This window comes from Pelobates fuscus, chromosome 8 (assembly GCF_036172605.1).
Source record: "Pelobates fuscus isolate aPelFus1 chromosome 8, aPelFus1.pri, whole genome shotgun sequence".
NCBI lineage: Eukaryota > Metazoa > Chordata > Amphibia > Anura > Pelobatidae > Pelobates > Pelobates fuscus.
The window spans coordinates 76628800-76647501 of NC_086324.1; the positions used below are offsets into that span (position 1 = coordinate 76628800).

The window sequence follows — 18702 nt, forward strand, 5'->3', positions numbered from 1 at the left end:
ACTGCAGTCCACATCACCTTGGTGCATTTAGTTTTCAATTCCTTAACTGTTAAGATAAACTGTTCAAATATGCAGTCTACATTTTTTTTTTTGTTCAAAACTCTTTCAATGGTACACACCCCCAATGCAAACTCACCAGTATACATATAGTGGATTCTGGGGTACAGTGGTAATGATACCTATACTCAAAATAGCAGCACTGACCTAGAGACACCCATCGCTCAGTGTTCTGTCAATGACCCTGAGACAGTAGCATACATACTACATTTGTTTTTAGCCATTTTTGAACCCAGGGATAATATTTTGTTTCATAGAATACAGTATAATATTTTATTGAATAAAATGTAAACCTGCAGTGGTACACATGGATTTTGTTTGAAATAAAATGAGGATATGTAGTGAAAAAAGAACAAAAGGGTGATTTATATTTATCAAACTAAAACATGGCTAAACAAGTTTAGGAAAAGTACTAAAGTCGCATATATTTTATAACAAAAACTTAAAATATGAAATGATGATGGAGATGATAATGTTCATCTCCAACCAGATAACAACCAGAGCTATTTCAAACTAGCACATAAGTGCAGGTAGGAACCAAAACAAGGGAATGTGTGGATAATAGTGCCTTGAATTCGGTTACACCTGGCATACCCCTTGCACGCAACTATAGCAGTATATCACCTTAAACTTTAATTGTAATGATTATGCCTAGATTTTCTATGGGACCTAGGTAATTAGAGTCTAACACAAGGGATGGAATGAATGATAATGAAATACTATGTATATGTCTATTTTATTCTGTTCTGTTTGTTTTTAAAACATTACCACATTATTATGAGAAATATTTTGATAATTTATTTCAAATATTTTTAAGTTTTCAAAACACAACATTTTTATTTATTTTTTTTATGGGGAAAAAAAAATAAGAGTGTAACCCACCTCCAACCAAGTGTAAATAATACTACAAGGGTTACAGGGCATATACATGATCACATTACATTCTCTGTCACAATTGTTTATTTTCCATCTCCTCTGGTGGGGTTCCCCATATAAGTTTAGGGGCTCAAAGCAGCTGCTCAAGCAGCTTAAAGTGTAGTTTGTACAGGGACCCTTAACTCCAGTTTGGCAAGTGTGTAAGCACAGCTGGATAGATGCAGATCCATACAAACGCACCCCTAAAAAAAATATGAGTGGTTCTGTAGATGATGTAGTACTGACAATGCTTATTTGCTCCCTAGGTTGAGCCACTGCATCCTTTTGGGACACTCCTCTAGCACTGCAGCACGCATGCGCCCTAACCATCTCCTCTCCTAGCAACAGTAGCATCAGCACCAGCCCAGGGGAGGGAGGGATGCAGGAGGCAGCACAAGCTTGTGTTGCATAGAGTAGTAACCGTGGGAGGAGTATCCCTTCTTCCTCTGTCATGCGCTAAGGGGGGCTGAGGGGGAGGTGCAAGGTGCAGAAAAAATAGGAGAGAGAGACAGACGGGTGGATACTGTAGAAGGAGGATGCAAGTGCTGCAATAGCAGCTGTAGATTAAGGGAAAATCCAAATGGGAGCCAGATAACCCCTAGTGGGGTTGTTGACCCCCCTCCCCTTTTTATTGCTTATGAAGAGGAGTATGCAAATATCAACCTTGGTGGCACCAGTTAAAGACTGAGTGTTGCTGTCTGTGCTGTATCCCAGGTCTGCAGAGCTATGAGCTATGGAGGAGGCAGGTATCTCCCTGCGGCATCCCCGTCCATCCTCTCCCACTCCCCTACCACCAGCCCACCTCTCCTGCCCTGCTCTGATGCACCTCTTCTTCCTGCTGCTCCTCTCCTGCACCCAGCCCTGGGGAGCTGCACTTTCTCAGACAGGTGAGTAACACCTATTGCTATTTCTATGGGTCTCTGCATGCACAGAGTGTCTGGACTCAAATGCCTATCATCCAGGGGACAGAGCAGGTCTATGGGATGATATGTTAGGATAATAGTGATTACCCTGTGCCCTGGTAAAATGAATGGGCATTCATGCACATGTGTTATGGAATTATGAATTAAATTGCACAGGCCCTTTTGGTATAGCTCAGAAAATGTATTTAATATAAAGGGATGCATTATCAAGTTAAAATGTAAAGATCTAAGAGGATATATTATCTACTGGCTACAGATCTTCTTAGAAAGTGCCCACTGCACCTAAATTACAAGCTGACTCTTCTTTCATAATATTAGCTTTACAGTGCACCAAATGGTAGCTATATTTGTACCTAGGATTTTTCTGCTCATTTGGAGCCATGTGGTCCTTCATTTCTTCTTTGAATGCCCAGCTATCAATAGATCATCACCTGAAAGGTGTGGAGCCAACTCTTGTTGGTATAACAACTCCCATATGGATGGCTAAGTATGATGTGAGGTGTAGTCAGTGGGAAAAAAAAAACGGAAGATCTGCCAGTGGCAGAATCCAAAGTGGCAGTGCAGTAAATCCTTCTACAGCATCCACAACTGCAGTGACCTACTGTATGTAAGGTACAACAGCTGCAGAAGCCAAGTGAGCCTTTGAACAACCTAAATATAGAATGGTGACAAGCTCACTCCCAAACTGTAGTGCTTGATTGATTTTGTATCAAGGAAGATCACTGCAGTAAATGTATTGCTAGCTGGTGGACGGGTCACAGAAAAGAATTTGCAAGATGTGCCTTGTTACTTTCATCTGCTAAACTTTCAACTTTTTAGGATTTTTTTTTTCCCCACTAAACAGTGAACATGTAGTCAATTAAAAATCAGTTTGCAAACAATCAGGCTAAAATAATCAAATTGTGACAGAGGATGAGTTGATGGGTTTTTCCAGTTTAGCCACTTTGGCCTGGATTTGTAATTCCATTTCTTTTTCACTATAATTCACTGTTTAGCAAATAAACTATTGCACTAAGTGCTGTGTAGTGTTTTATGGGAATTGCCTTGATTTAACCCATTTGATGCCCAAGTGACGGAGGAAGATAAATTACATTGTATAATCTTGTGCTGCAATTACATGTCAATGGAAGGGTTAATAGATAAATATTCATGTACTGATTTATAATTTAGCACAATATTTATTTATTTAGATAGCTGCAGTTATTTTACACACACACACACACATATATATATATATATATATATATATATATATATGTAAAATAACTGCAGCTATCTAAATAAATAAATATTGTGCTAAATTATAAATCAGTACATGAATATATATTTTTTTAACAAGTCTGCAAATAATCATTGACTGTAGGTGTCTGGTACTTAGACATTGATGAGTTTAACATATACCTATAGGCATTTACTCTTTCTATACTGTGTATGGGCCCTGAGTTGCATTAGTCCTAATTCAGCATCTCCTATGACTGCAGTCAGTATCTGCAAATGCAGCTCTCTGCACTGCACTATGAACCATCTGTATGCAAAAAAGGAGAAAAGACACTTTTTTTTTTTGATGAAACCAGTTTTACTCTGTGCAAAATAAAGCTTCCTTATGTTTTATAACTAAGAATAAAACATGACTATACCAGAACGGGGCTGGAATCTGTCATGAGCAAGTAACTTCTCTTAGATCTGTATAGTGCATTAAAACGAGCTGTGTGGCTATTTGGTTTAGTGGCATACAATATTGGTCAGCTGCTCTTGATTTTAGGGGTTTAGGATGGTATTTTCAGTTTTAAATTGTGAATTTGTTAATGGTTTGTTGGATGAAAACTCATTGAGTTTAAAGTTACAATTATCGAAACAGAGCTAATTTGTCTATACTTTGTATTATTTATACAAAGTATAGACAAATTAGCTTTGCTTCGATAATGGATATAGTGTTGTACAGTAAAGTTCTTTTAATAAAACTGCAAAGTTGTTCTGGACATACGGCATCAACAGAATATATTTTCCTCCTAAACTACACAATATGTGACAGAATGGACTTTGTAGTATATTAATACGGGTATTAATAGCTTTAAAAGTTCTTTACATACCAATCATGTGCAAAGGCGTATATGTGTGCAATTGTACACACACACACAAACACACACACACACTATATATATATATATATATATATATATGTGTGTATACTTGCATAAACACATGCACTCACACACAGGTCACTAAACAAGACATTGTAAGGAGTAAGACAATTGACCAAATTCCTGTGGTCAATTGTCATACTCAGTCTAAACCTGAGGGACTGCACTAAACCTGAAAACAACAACAGGGTGCTAGACTGAGATAGGGCCAGCACACACCACAAGTATAGTATGAAAAAGAAAAAATGCTCAGGCACTCACTGTATTGAAGTATAAGCACTATTTTAATGGAACATCAAGTGCACAGCAACGTTTCCACCTGTACCCAGGTCTTTGTCAAGCTAATACCATACAGTAAAGTGAATACTTTTATAAGCTGCAAAAACAAGTGAATAATCAATGACACCAATTAAAAACAAATGACAATTCTTAAATTCAGCTATTTGCCATCTCGGCTGTTTTGAGCTAACTTTTCAACTTAACTAATCAGCTTTACACAAATCCCAGTGCATTGAATAAGCACAAAAAGTGTAAGTAGGTGTAATGTAGAGAGGCCATGTTATATACCTTGCATTCCTCCCATCTATTGTTGGCCTCTGTTTGCCTTTATTGCATACCACTGTCTTCACCTCACACACTATATCAATTTAACCAACGACCAATTTATTCTGACACAAAAAGCCATCCATTCATTTAAATTACTTAACGTTCCCCTTGGATGTGTATAATGTTATGCATCAAAGGATTTGCAGCAGAGCTGGGATAAAATTAAATAAATAAATAACTGAAAAAGATCTGCAGAGTATGGCGTTTGTGTTTGTAAAATTAATTTACATTGAAGATCTGTCTGTAAATTAAAGAGACAGATCTCCTAGCCTTCAAACATTGTCAGAGTTATACAAGTAGGAATTTTAGAATTGGAATAGTGAATTGCTGGGAATTTAAACTGAATTCAAAGTTGATTTAAAATTATAGAACAAAATATCTAAAATGGGAAAAAAAAATTGAATTCACTTAGCATTCCTGGCAAATCAAGGTTTAGTAAAAAAAATCTTAAATTTCTAATTTAGAGAGCTTAGTCACACTTTTTTTCACAGATAATGTTCTTTAGAAGAAATTGCACATATAAAGTATGGTCAAATATCTATTTTAATTTTAATTCTCTGTTGAAAAGTAGAAAATGAATTTAAGAAAAACATATCAAGATTAATTTTGTAGACCAATACTACGAAATGGCCTTAAAAAGTGCAGACATTGAGCACTGGATCCGGTGTCTTTGCATTTTACTAATACCAAGGCACTTTGAGGGCTTAACTGGAAATTGTGGCAATGTCATATAAGAATTGCTGATTTAAGACTAAAATAGCTTAATTGTGAAGGTTCTCTAACTATGGACTTCAGTTAGTGTTTTTGGATACACTTTTCAAATTATTAATATTTTTTTGTAAACCTTAAATAGAGTTTTTTCAAAGTGTTAAAATATCTAAAAATAGATCAGTGCATAAAAAAAAAAATCAAAATATTTTTCAGAATATTAAAAGTTTATCAAAAAGTAAGGATTTGAAAAGCTTATCTAAAAATATTAAAGGCCGAAGGCCAAAGTTATTTTTATTTTTTATTTTTCTGTTAGTCAAATATATTGTTTTTAATTCCTTTGTTAGTTTTGCCACAATTCCAGATTTGCGGAATAACTCTCTAATATGTGTTTGTTTCTGGAAAGAAGATTCTGAGATTAATATCAGACTCCTGTGGTCAATTGTCATATTCAGTCTAAACCTGAGATGTTCACTCCTTACCCAAGGTTACCTTGTTGAGGTTGAGGTTACCGGAGCATTGCATTTTAATGCATTTCCTATTAATATAGCGCAATTGAAATGAAATAATTGGAATTGAAATAGGTGGATTTTAAAGACCTGACAAAGTGGAGTGTCCTTAACACCTAAAAAAAAAAAAAAAAGTCGGGACACCATAGCGGTTAGTAGCTACATAGTGTCATTGTGATGGGAAACTAAAGGGAAACTATAGTGCTAGGAATACAAAGTTGTATTTCTAGCACTGTAGTACCCTATAGTGCCCCCCTCACCTCTCTTGCTACCCTTTTTTTCTCTCCTTAAGTGTAAATGGTAATCCAGACGCGTACCCCTTGCTCACGGTGCCTAGAGGGATATTGGCTATACCTCACTGATGATACCTTACAAGGTTGAAACGATCGTCTGGGGTTGCCGTATCTCTCGTGCAGAGGGAACTTGCTGGCATTTAGGATCTGGACTGCCCATATGGGTGCGACCAGTCTGATATGCTTCAGAGATGTTCTCTCCGCAATGGCACAAGTTGAGCTAAAACCAGCTTGAGATCTGAGCAGGGACCCACCGAAGGGCTGCCTCACCTCTCTTGCTATCCCTTTTTTTTTCTCTCCTTTTGTCACTTACCTGATTTCAGTGCCCATGTCCCTCGGTGCTGGGTCAGGCTCCGCTTCCGCTTCTCTTCCACCGACATCCGCAGCAGGCGTGGGTGGGATGGAGGAAACCTAATGCGCATGCTTCATCAGTGCTTTCCTGCAAAGCATGAGGATGTCCAGGGTCATTTGGCAGACTAAAAGTCTGCTAAGAACTCGGAAGCGCCTTTAGTGGCTTTTTGGTAGGTAGCCACTAGAGGTGAAGTTAACCCTGCAAGGTGTCTGGGTGCCTATGGTGTTCCTTTAACCCCTTAAGGACCAAACTTCTGGAATAAAAGGGAATCATGACATGTCACACATGTCATGTGTCCTTAAGGGGTTAAAGGGTTGCTTGTTTGGGGAGATGTCAAGAAATGTTCCCTCTAAAAAACGCTTATGGAAGAAGTCAAGCTTGACAAAGACCCTGGTGTGGGTCTAAACATTGCCGTGTTCACCTTATTACAATAAAAGTGCCTTTAGTGCATTGGAGCGCCTGGACCATTTTTCTTCAACTGGTATTCAACTACAGGATTTGAACGCAATTGTCCAAGCATTCATGAGCACACCCAAATCATCATGGGGCCTTGATGTCACCATGAAAACAGAAGATACCTGGAGGTAAGTATGTTTTTGCATTAAAGCACTGGCGTGCCTGGATCGTCTTTCTTCAACTTGTATTTAACTTGCTGGGCTGGCGTTGACCGTGGGTATAGTGAAGCACCCAATTAAGCTAATTTTTGTTTGTCTTTGTGAGATACAAATGCTGTAGTTTGGCACATGTGAGTTTGGGCATTCTTTCAATAGTGCCAAACTTTCATATCCTTCCACTTGACACCGTGGGGTTAAATTAAAATTAGTTGTCATGACCTGACACTGGGTAGCCAGCCATGCCAGTCAATACAAAATAAAAACAGTGAATTGTAAGAAAATAATAGCCAAACGAATTGCTAACTATTAACTAGGTTGAGCAAACATTTTAGAAGTGACAATTCCGCTTTAATAAGATCAGTAAAGAAGTGAATAAGCATGTCTAGGAACTTTCTGAATTTAGATTTTAGAAATATTAAATGGACACTATAGTCACCAAAACAACTTTAGCTTAATGAAGCAGTTTTGGTGTATAGATCATGCCCCTGCATTCTCACCGCTCAATTAGCTGCCATTTAGGAGTTAAATCACTTTGTTTATGAACCCTAGTCACACCTCCCTGCATGTGACTTCCATAGCCTTTATAAACACTTCCTGTGAAGTAATCTACAGTTTATCCTTCCTTTATTGCAAGTTCTGTTTAATTTAGATTTTCTTATCCCCTGCTATGTTAATAGCTTGCTAGACCCAGCAAGAGCCTCTTGTATGTGATTAAAGTTCAATTTACAGAGAAAGAGATACTATTGTTTAAGGTAAATTACATCTGATTGAAAGTGAAACCATTTTTTTTTCATGCAGGCTGTGTCAATCATAGCCAGGGGAGGTGTGACAAGGGCTGCATAAACAGAAACAAAGTGATTTAACTCTTAAATGGCAGAGAATTGAGCAGTGAAATTAAGCTAAAGTTGTTTAGGTGACTATAGTATTCTTTTAACTAAATTTAAAACTTGGATCACCGAAATTCAGCTTGAAACAATGAGCTTGTTTTAAAAGCAATCATTGTTGAAAGCTAAACTTGTTAAAATATTTTTATATTATAACCTTACTGGGTGATCTGTACTTAAAGCACCCTTTCATCCAGAAAGCATATGTTTGAGAAGGTCAAATCTAGCTTGCTATACAAATGTGCACAATGTGATGACAACATCATAGTAAATATATAGAGTAAAAGATAAATTGATATATACATAAGGATTGTGTTGCTTCCTTCAAGATTAAATCCCAAAGCTCCTGTTCCTATACTATGTTTACTGTCTCAGCCAGTCCAATGAGTCTAAGGTGAAAAATCTACCCTGGGGACTCCATCATAATCTGCACAGACTTGTTTTTTTTCACCATTGCAACATTGTACCCTGTCTAGAATGCATTGTACCCTGTCTAGAATGCAATGTGTTGCATGTTCCAGGTGTGCCCACAATTTCCTTTTTTCTATGTATGCTTATAGTCCAGACCAGATTCCTTTTGGTTTGAGCACCAGACCCCACTCCGAAGCTTCAGATGCCACTTTGGAGGTGACCAGAGGAGAGTAAAAATTTGAGGAGGTTTTGGATAGTAATGCCACTTTAATGATAATTTTTATTTGATATAGAGCAGATATATGATATGCATTGTGAGTATATTCATCAAAGCGCTATCACTTTTATTGCTTAGGTTTGCTACTGTATTTATTTTGAATTGTATTTTTATCACATTGATTTTGCTTTATGTATATTCACAATGTCCTTACAACAGATTAATTAAATACACTTTAGTTAATTAAGTCATAGCCCTATTTAATTTGTCTCCCATGTTAAAATTACCGTAAGACTAATCAATATTGGGGTACTGTGGTGTAATGGTAGGCTAATAAACTATCTGGCCATATGGTGGGACTAAATCTATGTTTGTTGAGATAGATGATTTTAAGTAGCCTTGAAATATTGAAAGCTGCGTTTCTGTGTGTGTGCTGTTCCTATATCTGTATTTTGTAAACATTTTGGCCTCTACGGCAGCACCAGTGCTGAGAAATGCATGTTCCGGGTGTGCCCCCAATTCCCATTTATTTTTTAGAATCCCGAGTTTTGCTGAAGCATTAGAATTACTAGGAGAGATAGTAGCCCATCTTAATGGGGCACAGTACATATATTTCCTGAAGATATTTAGCCCCACATCAAAACCCCCACTAGCAATACCCACGGACTGAAGACATGTAAATAAATTGAAATAAAAATAACCCGTTACCTATAGATTTTCTTTCCATCTAGGGAGTGATCGCACTAACCTTTTTATGTTTTTGGCACACCATGGAAATGGCTGGTGGGCTGCTAGGCCTTGTGAAATTATATACATAATGGGAAAGAACATATGCTGAGAAGTATACATTCCTCGCAGTAGCCTGGATTACTTGTCAGACACTAGCCTGTTATGGGAACCAGTGTGTACTTGAAAATATTTTTAATTGTACATTTGACAGCAGTTTGGCTAGCTCAATATATGGTTCAGATGTTCTGCTCTTTAAAGTGGAGCCATGCCGTGCTCACTTGACAGGTGCACTTTTAAGACCAAGGAAAGGAGATCCGAGTGAAAAATGTTAAGACATGGCGTATAAGACTAATGGAATCATCAATAAAAATATTACAGCTTAAATAGCAGAGCTAGCAAACTAGCCCAAGTTAATAACTGTTCTAGCTCACTTACCTTGATCTAAAATTTTAAATGTTCTTGTAATTCCTCCACGATTTGCGGCACTGAACACGGTCAAAGAATAAATGAAGTTAGACTGAAAAAAATTATTATACATGTGCTCATCAGTTAGCTGTGATTATTATTATTATTATTATTTTTTTTTACTAAATATTGAATAAGAGTGAGTTTAAAAATCAATTATAACATTTACAGAGTTACTCATTAAAGTATGAATTATAGGTATTTTAAAGTAAATCTAAAATTGTAAGCCAAAATAGCCAAACTAAAAACATAGCTGACTCAGACATTTTCTCCAACTGAATTATTGTTGCTTTAAAGGGTTACTAATTTTAAATAGTTCACTGATTTGTACTGGTCATATTGCCTAGACGCAGGCATAGGCAACCTTCGGCACGGCAGATGTTTTGGACTACACCTCCCATGATGCTTTGCCAGCATTATGGGTGTAAGAGCATTATGGGGGATGTAGTCCGCAACATCTGGAGTGCGGAAGGTTACCTACCCCTGGCCTAGGGTTTGTATGTGTGGCATTTTATTATGAGTTAAACTCCTCTGCTGCTAGACGTGTAACTCCACTTTTGGCCACGTAATTGGGGCATCATTAGTGAGTATTATTAATGTCAATTCTATGAATATTTGCCATCCTGGTGCCAGACAGCAAAAGGCAGCACTTCCCCCTCCATGTCGCCCATGTCCTCTCCTCAGCTTTCCCACCACAAGGTGGAGTGACGTTAGTGAAGGAAGTTTTAGCTATATTCTTTGGGAACTTTTTTTTTGTGTGGCTGTCCTGTATCGAAAGGGTTAGTCTGACCAAAACCACTGTTTTTTGGTTGGAGCAACCCTTGAGATTCACATCAAATTTACTTTGGATTCCAAACAGTTAACAGTATAGTGAACACCCCTGTCAGGCTGAAAAAGCCAAGCAATGACTGTAGCTGAGCTTGATATTTTGTTTTTCCAGATCAACTCTTAAATTTGGCAAATTCCGTTCTTTGTTCACTAAAATTCAGTGTTTGGTGAAAAGATGAAAAATCAACACAGGTGTAAGTGAATGCAAAAGCTGCATGTATTTAACAAGAATTAATATAGATTGTAATATGAATAATGCCAAATAATTTAATATAAGTTATAAATATATATGTTAATAGAAGGCAATACAGTACTAAATTATATATATTTTTTAAATTGGCTATTTTATAAAAAACAAAACAAAAACCTACAAAACACCTGCTGTAATAAAGTGTAATATCTGCACTAGTGTTTATCAGGCTCTACTATCTGTACAGTGAGAGAAAAAAGTATTTGATCCCCTGCTGATTTTGAATGTTTGTCCACTGACAAAGAAATTATCAGTCTATAATATTAATGATAGGTGTATTTTAACAGTGAGAGACAGAATAACAAAAGAAAAATCCAGAAAAACGCATGTCAAAAAAGTTCTAAATTGAATTATATACATGCTGCCTATTTTATTTTATGAATTATTTTTAGATTACCCTGATTGTGGAACTTGTACCTGTATAAGATAAAGGATTCTTGGTAGGACATTAATCTTTAGGATATATATTCTGCTAAACCATCCAAAGTGAGGTGTGTGCCAAGCTGTGAGGTCTTTTAAAATTGCTTGGAGCAGAGGGAAAATTGCAGTCATAAAGTTGTGTCATGGATATGGGGAAGTACACACCCAGGTATTTCAGGGATGTTTGTGCCCAGGAGAAGGTGAATAATAATTTCAGCTGTGTCTTCATTGCATGTGGGATGTTTAGCGTGAATATTTCACATTTGCTGAGATTTGCTTAGAAGTTGGAGATTGTAATATATATATAGTGTCAGTGCTTGTAATATATGTGGGAGCGATTGCGTGGGTTCTAAAACTGTGAATAGCATGTCATGTGTGAATGCAGAAATCTTGTATTCCACCTCCCCCACTTAAAAAAACCCAGGATCTGCGTGTTGTCCCTGATACTCTGTAGGAAAGGTTCCAGCACAAGAATGAAGAGTAAAGGGGAGAGCGGGCACCCCTGTCTCGTGCTGTTGGAAATGGTGACTGAAATTCATAGTCGGACTTTGATGCAAATTTTTGCAGTGGGTTTCGAATATATAGCTTTTAGCCAGCATATCCAGTTTGGACCGAAACCCATAAACTCTAATGTAGTTAGCATTAAGGACCAGTCCACAATAAAGTGGGCTGGGGAGAGTGTTTAGAAAAATAGGTCAGGTTAAGCAATTTTGTGGTGTTGTTTTTGGCTTCCCTGCCCGGTATGAAGCCAGCCTGGTCAGAGTGGAAAAGTCCCAGGAGGTGGCGCAGGTGATTAGCCAAAAATGTGGTGAATAATTTAAGGTGGATGTTTATGAGGGAAATGGGTCTGTAGCTTCCACACATTGTAGGTTCTTTTGGTTTGGGTAGCAAGGTAATTGTGGCATCCAGTGCTACGTGTGGAAGTGTTTGATTGGTGAGTATAGAATCAAATGAGTTTAGGAATAGGTTGGATAGCAGTGGGGCAAAAGTCTTGTTATATTTAAATGTGAAGCCATCTGGGCCTGGGCTTTTGCCTATAGTGAGTGCTTTGATTGCCATGTCAAATCTCTCTTTGGAGATGGCGAGATCTAGTGATTGTGGTTTTCTGTTAGTTGTGTATATGTCTGTAATCTTGCATCCGTCTTGTGCTTTTGCTCTAATGTTCTAATGTCTAATAATTGTGCCATTTTCTCTTCGTTTTTGCACTTGTGGGCTTCCCTAATGATCGGGTGTGTGGTGTCCGGGTGTTTGTTAAGGGGAAAGTATTGGCTTTTTATATCTGTGATACTATATCAGGATTGTTCAAAAGGGTGTAATTCAATTTCCATTGGGCCCTAGAATGATGAAGGGAAGGGATGGTAACGGCAAGAGATAGGGTTGTGTGATTCGACCACGTTATCGGACCGTAGAAACAGTGTGTAATTAGATTGAGGAATATGTGAGGTACAAAGAACATGTCAAACCTGGTATACGAAGCCGTGTGTGTGAGTAAAATGAGTAGTCAAGTGTCAAGGGATACAGTGTGCGCCCGCAGTACAAGAGTTGGGCTGAGTCAAGTAGCTTTTGTATCTGTCTGCACGCGTTCATTTGGTAGGTGTGAGTGGTGGATGCGGAGTCTAGTGTGCTATCCAGAGAGATGTATTAATGTCTTCTCCTAGTATAAGGAGACCGTCCGTGAAATGATCCAATAAGTTGAGGATTTTACACAGACCAGAGCATTGCTTTGTGTTAGGGAGGTAGATGTTAGCATAGTGTTGCCCACTATCCCCTTAACAAATATGTACCTGCCATTTTCGTCTTCCTTATGGCTATTGTAGGTGAAAGGGATGTTAGCTCCAAAAAGGATCACCACCCCCCTTGATTTGGAAGCTGTGTGGTTGCTGAAGTATCCCCTGGGGTAGTGTCTATTCCGTAGAGTAGGTGCATTGTCCTTGCAGAAGTATTTCTTGTAGAAATACTATCTCTGCTCTGTGGTGGTGGAATTTAGTTAGGGCCATGTGCATTTTTTCTGGGGTGTTGCCTTTAGCGAGAGCAACTGGATGTTATCCATGTGGTTAAATATGACTTATTCTGACTGGTCAGGGTTGGGGATGTTGTCCGACGATTCTGTTCTCCATTTCTTCTGAGGTGTCTGCCATTTCTGGTGCCATTGTTGCTGGTGCCCCATATTGGGATAGTCAATGGCAAACCAGTCCAGTATATTAACAGCTGTTAGGGCTAGTGCTCTGATGAATGGTTGCACATCTTGGAATGTAGTGATGGAGTGAGTGGTGCCTTTGTGTGACACAATGAGGGCAAAGAGAAAGCTCCATCTGTATTTGATGTTGCGGGAACGTAGTTGGTCTGTGGTGGGCCTAAGCATTCTCAGAGTTTGAAGGGCCAGCCATGATAGATCAGGATATACCTGTATTTCAATTTCTTCTTTGACCGAAAAGTAGTGTAAACGGCATATTACATCTCGGTGAGTGCCTGTCGCGTTTCTGGGTTTAAGGGAGTGATGGGCTCTATCGAATATGATTTGGGAGCCTGCGTTCTTAACCATGAGGAGGTTGAAGAGCTCCGATAGGGTGCCATGCAGGTCTTCTCCTTCCAATTTGGGAAGGCCTTTGTCCCCCCTGTTGTCAGCATCATCAAGGGTGCGCTGTAGCTGCGTGTGGTGGGATTCAAGTTTGGAGGTTAAGAATTGGAGTTGCGTGTGCATCACGTCTCTGCCATGTTCCAGTGCCTGGACTCTGTGACCTACGTGCCTTATGTCTGAATCAATGCTGTCCAGCCTATGCTGGAATGAAGTCTCAAATTTGCCTAACATCGTAGCCAGGTCCTTGTGTAAGTGCAAGGATTTTAGTATATCCTTAATACAGGGTCCACACTGTTTGTTGATCCCTCGGATGGAGCAGGGCTCGACCGATCAGAGACCGCATTACAGGCCGCCGGCGCCATGTTGGATTCAGAGTGATAGGCATAATCTCTGAATAGCTTTGTGAGGGAGCTCGATTTTTTTGCCCGTGTCTAGCCAGAGTTATGATGGGTATTCTAGGTCTGTTCTAGGTCTTTTTGGGGTTCCCCATGTTGGCTAAGCACCTCTAATTTAGTGTGATTTCTGCCTGTGGTGCTCGGAGCTATTTCAGCATACGTCCATTCAGTCCGGTGGTTGGCCACGCCCCTCATATTGTGCTCTCTTGTGTTCATATATATTAACATTTTAGTAGTACTGTGCCAAAACAACATTTTGAAGTCCCATGGCGGTACGCAATATTTTAAAAAAAATTGAGGTGTGTATGTTGCCGTATTGTGCTTGTGTTATTTATGGGTATTGCAGTTGCTTTGTAGCATTGTATTTGTGGGTAAGTGGGCTGTTTTATTGTATATGTTCATGAGTAGTTTGTGGTATTGTGTATGATACCTATGAATGTGGGCTGTGTATGGGGGCTGAAATGTCATATTGTGTGTTTATGTATGTGTGGGGCTGCTTGTGGGGTTGTGTGCATGTATGTGGATTGTCAGTGGGGTTGTGTTTGGGGGGATTGTGAGTATGTTTGTGTGTGGGCTGTTTGTATTATTCATATGAGGAAGAGGCATCTTCTGCAGCTCTGTGTATATCTAGGAGTGTGTGTGTGGCTTCCCTGAGGTACAGTAGGGACCAAGCTGACCAGGTACATGTCAAGGACAGAAGCTGCTGTTGGCTGCTGTGCTCCACTGATTCGTGGTCGATAAGTGTTAGGAGGAAATGATCTAAGATCACTTCCTCTATGTGCTGCAATGTGTAAATTGAGGATCGTCCTTCACCACCTACAATTACCGCTCGGGTTGCAGTAATAGATATCTGAAGTCCCACTGGGACTCCTGATAGGCAAGAGCTTGTTTGTCTCTGGCAACCTTGAGCGCCGTGCAATGGCACCTCGAGTGCCATTCATGGCACACATGCCAGAGGTTGCTAACAGCTGCCATAGCTAATGTGTTGGGGTGGTGCTGTAGATGGACTACAATTCCCAACATGTATAATGAGGAAGAGAAGTGGGGCTAAGGTTGTAATGAATGAAATAGATGATTTGCTCATCATGTGTGTCTTATAACATTAATGCAACACGTGCTTTATTTTATAATTGTTCTTTATTCTTACTAGTTCCACACTGCAATGAGACTGCAGGAAGCAGTGCCGGGTCACTAGCAGAAGAAGAGCAGCCATCCCAAGATAACAGCAGCACTAGATATAGCAGTAATCAGAATGGGAGCAATGGTGTGCAAACCGAAATCACACTGCCCTTAAGACTTGTGTACTATATTAACAAGGAATCAGAGAGTCCATACCACATATTGGATACAAAGACACGGGATCAAAAGCGCCATAACAAGGTATTTTTTCTCACAATAAAATCTGTAAAGACAACAATGAATGAGCAGTATTTAACCAATTGAGGACCAGGTCATTTCCATTTTTTTTGCTGTATTTGTTCCACTGTAGTTTCTATATTAGTAATGACAACCACCTGTGAATAGAATTTTTATGAAAAGTTATTTTGGAGAGTGTTGGAATTTCTTTGCAATCAAAACATGTACATGACACATGTAAGAAGTACCTGGAAAAACCTTTAAAGACTCCGAACCAGGCGGTGCTGCTGTAAAGCACCGATACAGACACTTAACACTAACATCGTTGGGAAGAAAATGCAAATATATCATACCGTTTAAACTATTTTTATTATGTTTTTGATAAGTAATTTTACAGTCCATACCACCAAAGAACAGCTTGTAAACATTTATGTAAAGTGCTTTGGTAAATGTGATTAAGCCTCTAAGTACCAGAACCACAACAGTGCAAAGAGATTCTTCAGTCTCATCAATAGGAGAAAGTTATCAGAGAAAAGGCAGAGTTGACATTGTTCCCTAAATTGGGATTTACCCCATTGGCATCTCTATAAGAGGATATTGATAGGCGCAGCATGCTTATTGCTACGCATGTGCAGTAGGCCTTCTCTATCAGTGATGGTGATCTCAGCCAGTCAGGGCCGGACTGGGAACAGAAAGCAGCCCTGGAAAAAAATATTCCAGCCCTCTAATTCATTGTGTCACATAGTATGCTTGTATTGTTTATATGTATGTACTTTGGAAGACTTATGTCTTTCCTGCAGCCCCTCGCTCTAGATGATCCATGGGTGTTACAGTGCTATAACCGCCACCCTCCAGGACGCCCCCTGTCCATTGTGACTGGCTCTGCTTGGGGACAATTCTTTAAGCAGGGAAATACTCCATGCCGATATCAACATATCGGCATCAGTGTGTCAATTATATAATTTCAGAAAATATATATATTAAAAGGATGTTCCACAATAATAAATCACACTAGTTCAATGACACACACACACACTGACTACAGAAAAGCTCACTGACACAAACAAGCTCACTACAGACAAGCTCACCGATACACACCGATACTCTCTGACCCATGCACAAGCTCACTACAGACAAGCTTACTGCCGCACACAAGTTCACTGACATTCACTCAAGCACACTAGAGACAAACTCGGGACAAACACAACCCAACTACAGACAAGCTCACGACACACACAACCTCTCTGACCAACACAAGCTCGCTAATGACAAACACAGAAGTGCTCTGACCCACACAAGCTCACTGAGACACAGAAGCTCTCTGACACACACAAGCTTACTACAGGCAAGCTCACCGACACACACAAGCTCACTACAGACAAGCACACTGACACACATAAGCTCCCTGCCCCATACACAAGCTGACAACAGTCAAACTTACTGACACACACAATCTTATTACAGGCAAGCTCACTGATACACATGCACACTACAAGCTCACTGAAACACACGCACACTACAAACTCACTGAAAAACACAAGCTTACTACAAGCTAGTTCATACACACAAGCACACTACAAGCTTGCTGATACACACACAAGCACACTACAAGCTCGCTGATACACACACAAGCACACTACAAGCTAGCTGATACACACAAGCTCACTGACAAACACACAAGCCCACTACAAGCTCACTGACAAACACACAAGCTCACTGATACACACAATCTTACTAGAATCTCACTAATACACACAAGCCTACTACAAGCTCACTGACAAACACACAAGCCCACTACAAGCTCACTGATGCACACAATCTTACTACAAGTTCACTGATACACACAAGCACACTACAAGCTCACTGATACACACACAAGCACTCTACAAGCTCGCTGATACACACACGCACTCTACAAGATCGCTGATACACACACAAGCACACTACAAGCTCACTGATACAAACACAAGCACACTACAAGCTCACTGATACAAACACAAGCACACTTCAAGCTAGCTGATACACACAAGCACACTACAAGCTCACTGATACACACAAGCACACTACAAGCTCACTGATACACACAAGCACACTACAAGCTCACTGATACACACTCAAGCACACTACAAGCTCACTGATACAAACACAAGCACACTACAAGCTCACTGATACACACACAAGCACACTACAAGCTAGCTGATACACACACAAGCACACTACAAGCTCGCTGATACAAACACAAGCCCACTACAAGCTCACTGATACACACAATCTTACTACAAGCTCACTGATACACACAAGCTTACTACAAGCTCAATGATACACACACAAGCACACTACAAGCTCACTGATACACACACAAGCACTCTAAAAGCTTGCTGATACACACAAGCACACTACAAGCTCACTGATACACACACAAGCACACTACAAGCTCACTGATACAAACACAAGCACACTTCAAGCTAGCTGATACACACAAGCACACTTCAAGCTAGCTGATACACACACACAATCACACTACAAGCTCACTGATACACACACAAGCACACTACAAGCTCACTGATACACACAAGCACAATACAAGCTCACTGATACACACACAAGCACACTGATACACACAAGCACACTACAAGCTCACTGATACACACACAAGCACACTACAAGCTCACTGATACAAACACAAGCACACTTCAAGCTAGCTGATACACACAAGCACACTTCAAGCTAGCTGATACACACACAATCACACTACAAGCTCACTGATACACACACAAGCACACTACAAGCTCACTGATACACACAAGCACAATACAAGCTCACTGATACACACACAAGCACACTGATACACACAAGCACACTACAAGCTCACTGATACACACACAAGCACACTGATACACACAAGCACACTACAAGCTCACTGATACACACACAAGCACACTACAAGCTCACTGATAGAAACACAAGCCCACTACAAGCTCACTGATACACACACAAGCCCACTACAAGCTCACTGATACACACAATCTTACTACAAGCTCACTGGTACAC

The 18702-nt window shown here is 39.6% G+C and overlaps 1 protein-coding gene across 2 annotated transcripts in view; it reads left to right on the forward strand.

Moving 5' to 3' along the window:
- The first annotated feature begins 1496 nt into the window (after positions 1-1496).
- The window catches only part of ADAM23 (ADAM metallopeptidase domain 23), a 221656-nt gene continuing 204450 nt past the window's right edge, over positions 1497-18702 (forward strand). For both annotated transcript variants that reach the window (XM_063430077.1, XM_063430075.1), the window contains exons 1-2: positions 1497-1859; positions 15446-15675. In XM_063430077.1, coding sequence (XP_063286147.1) covers positions 1706-1859; positions 15446-15675 — 384 coding nt within the window. In that variant the 5' untranslated portion in view covers positions 1497-1705. The remainder of the gene's footprint in view (positions 1860-15445; positions 15676-18702) is intronic.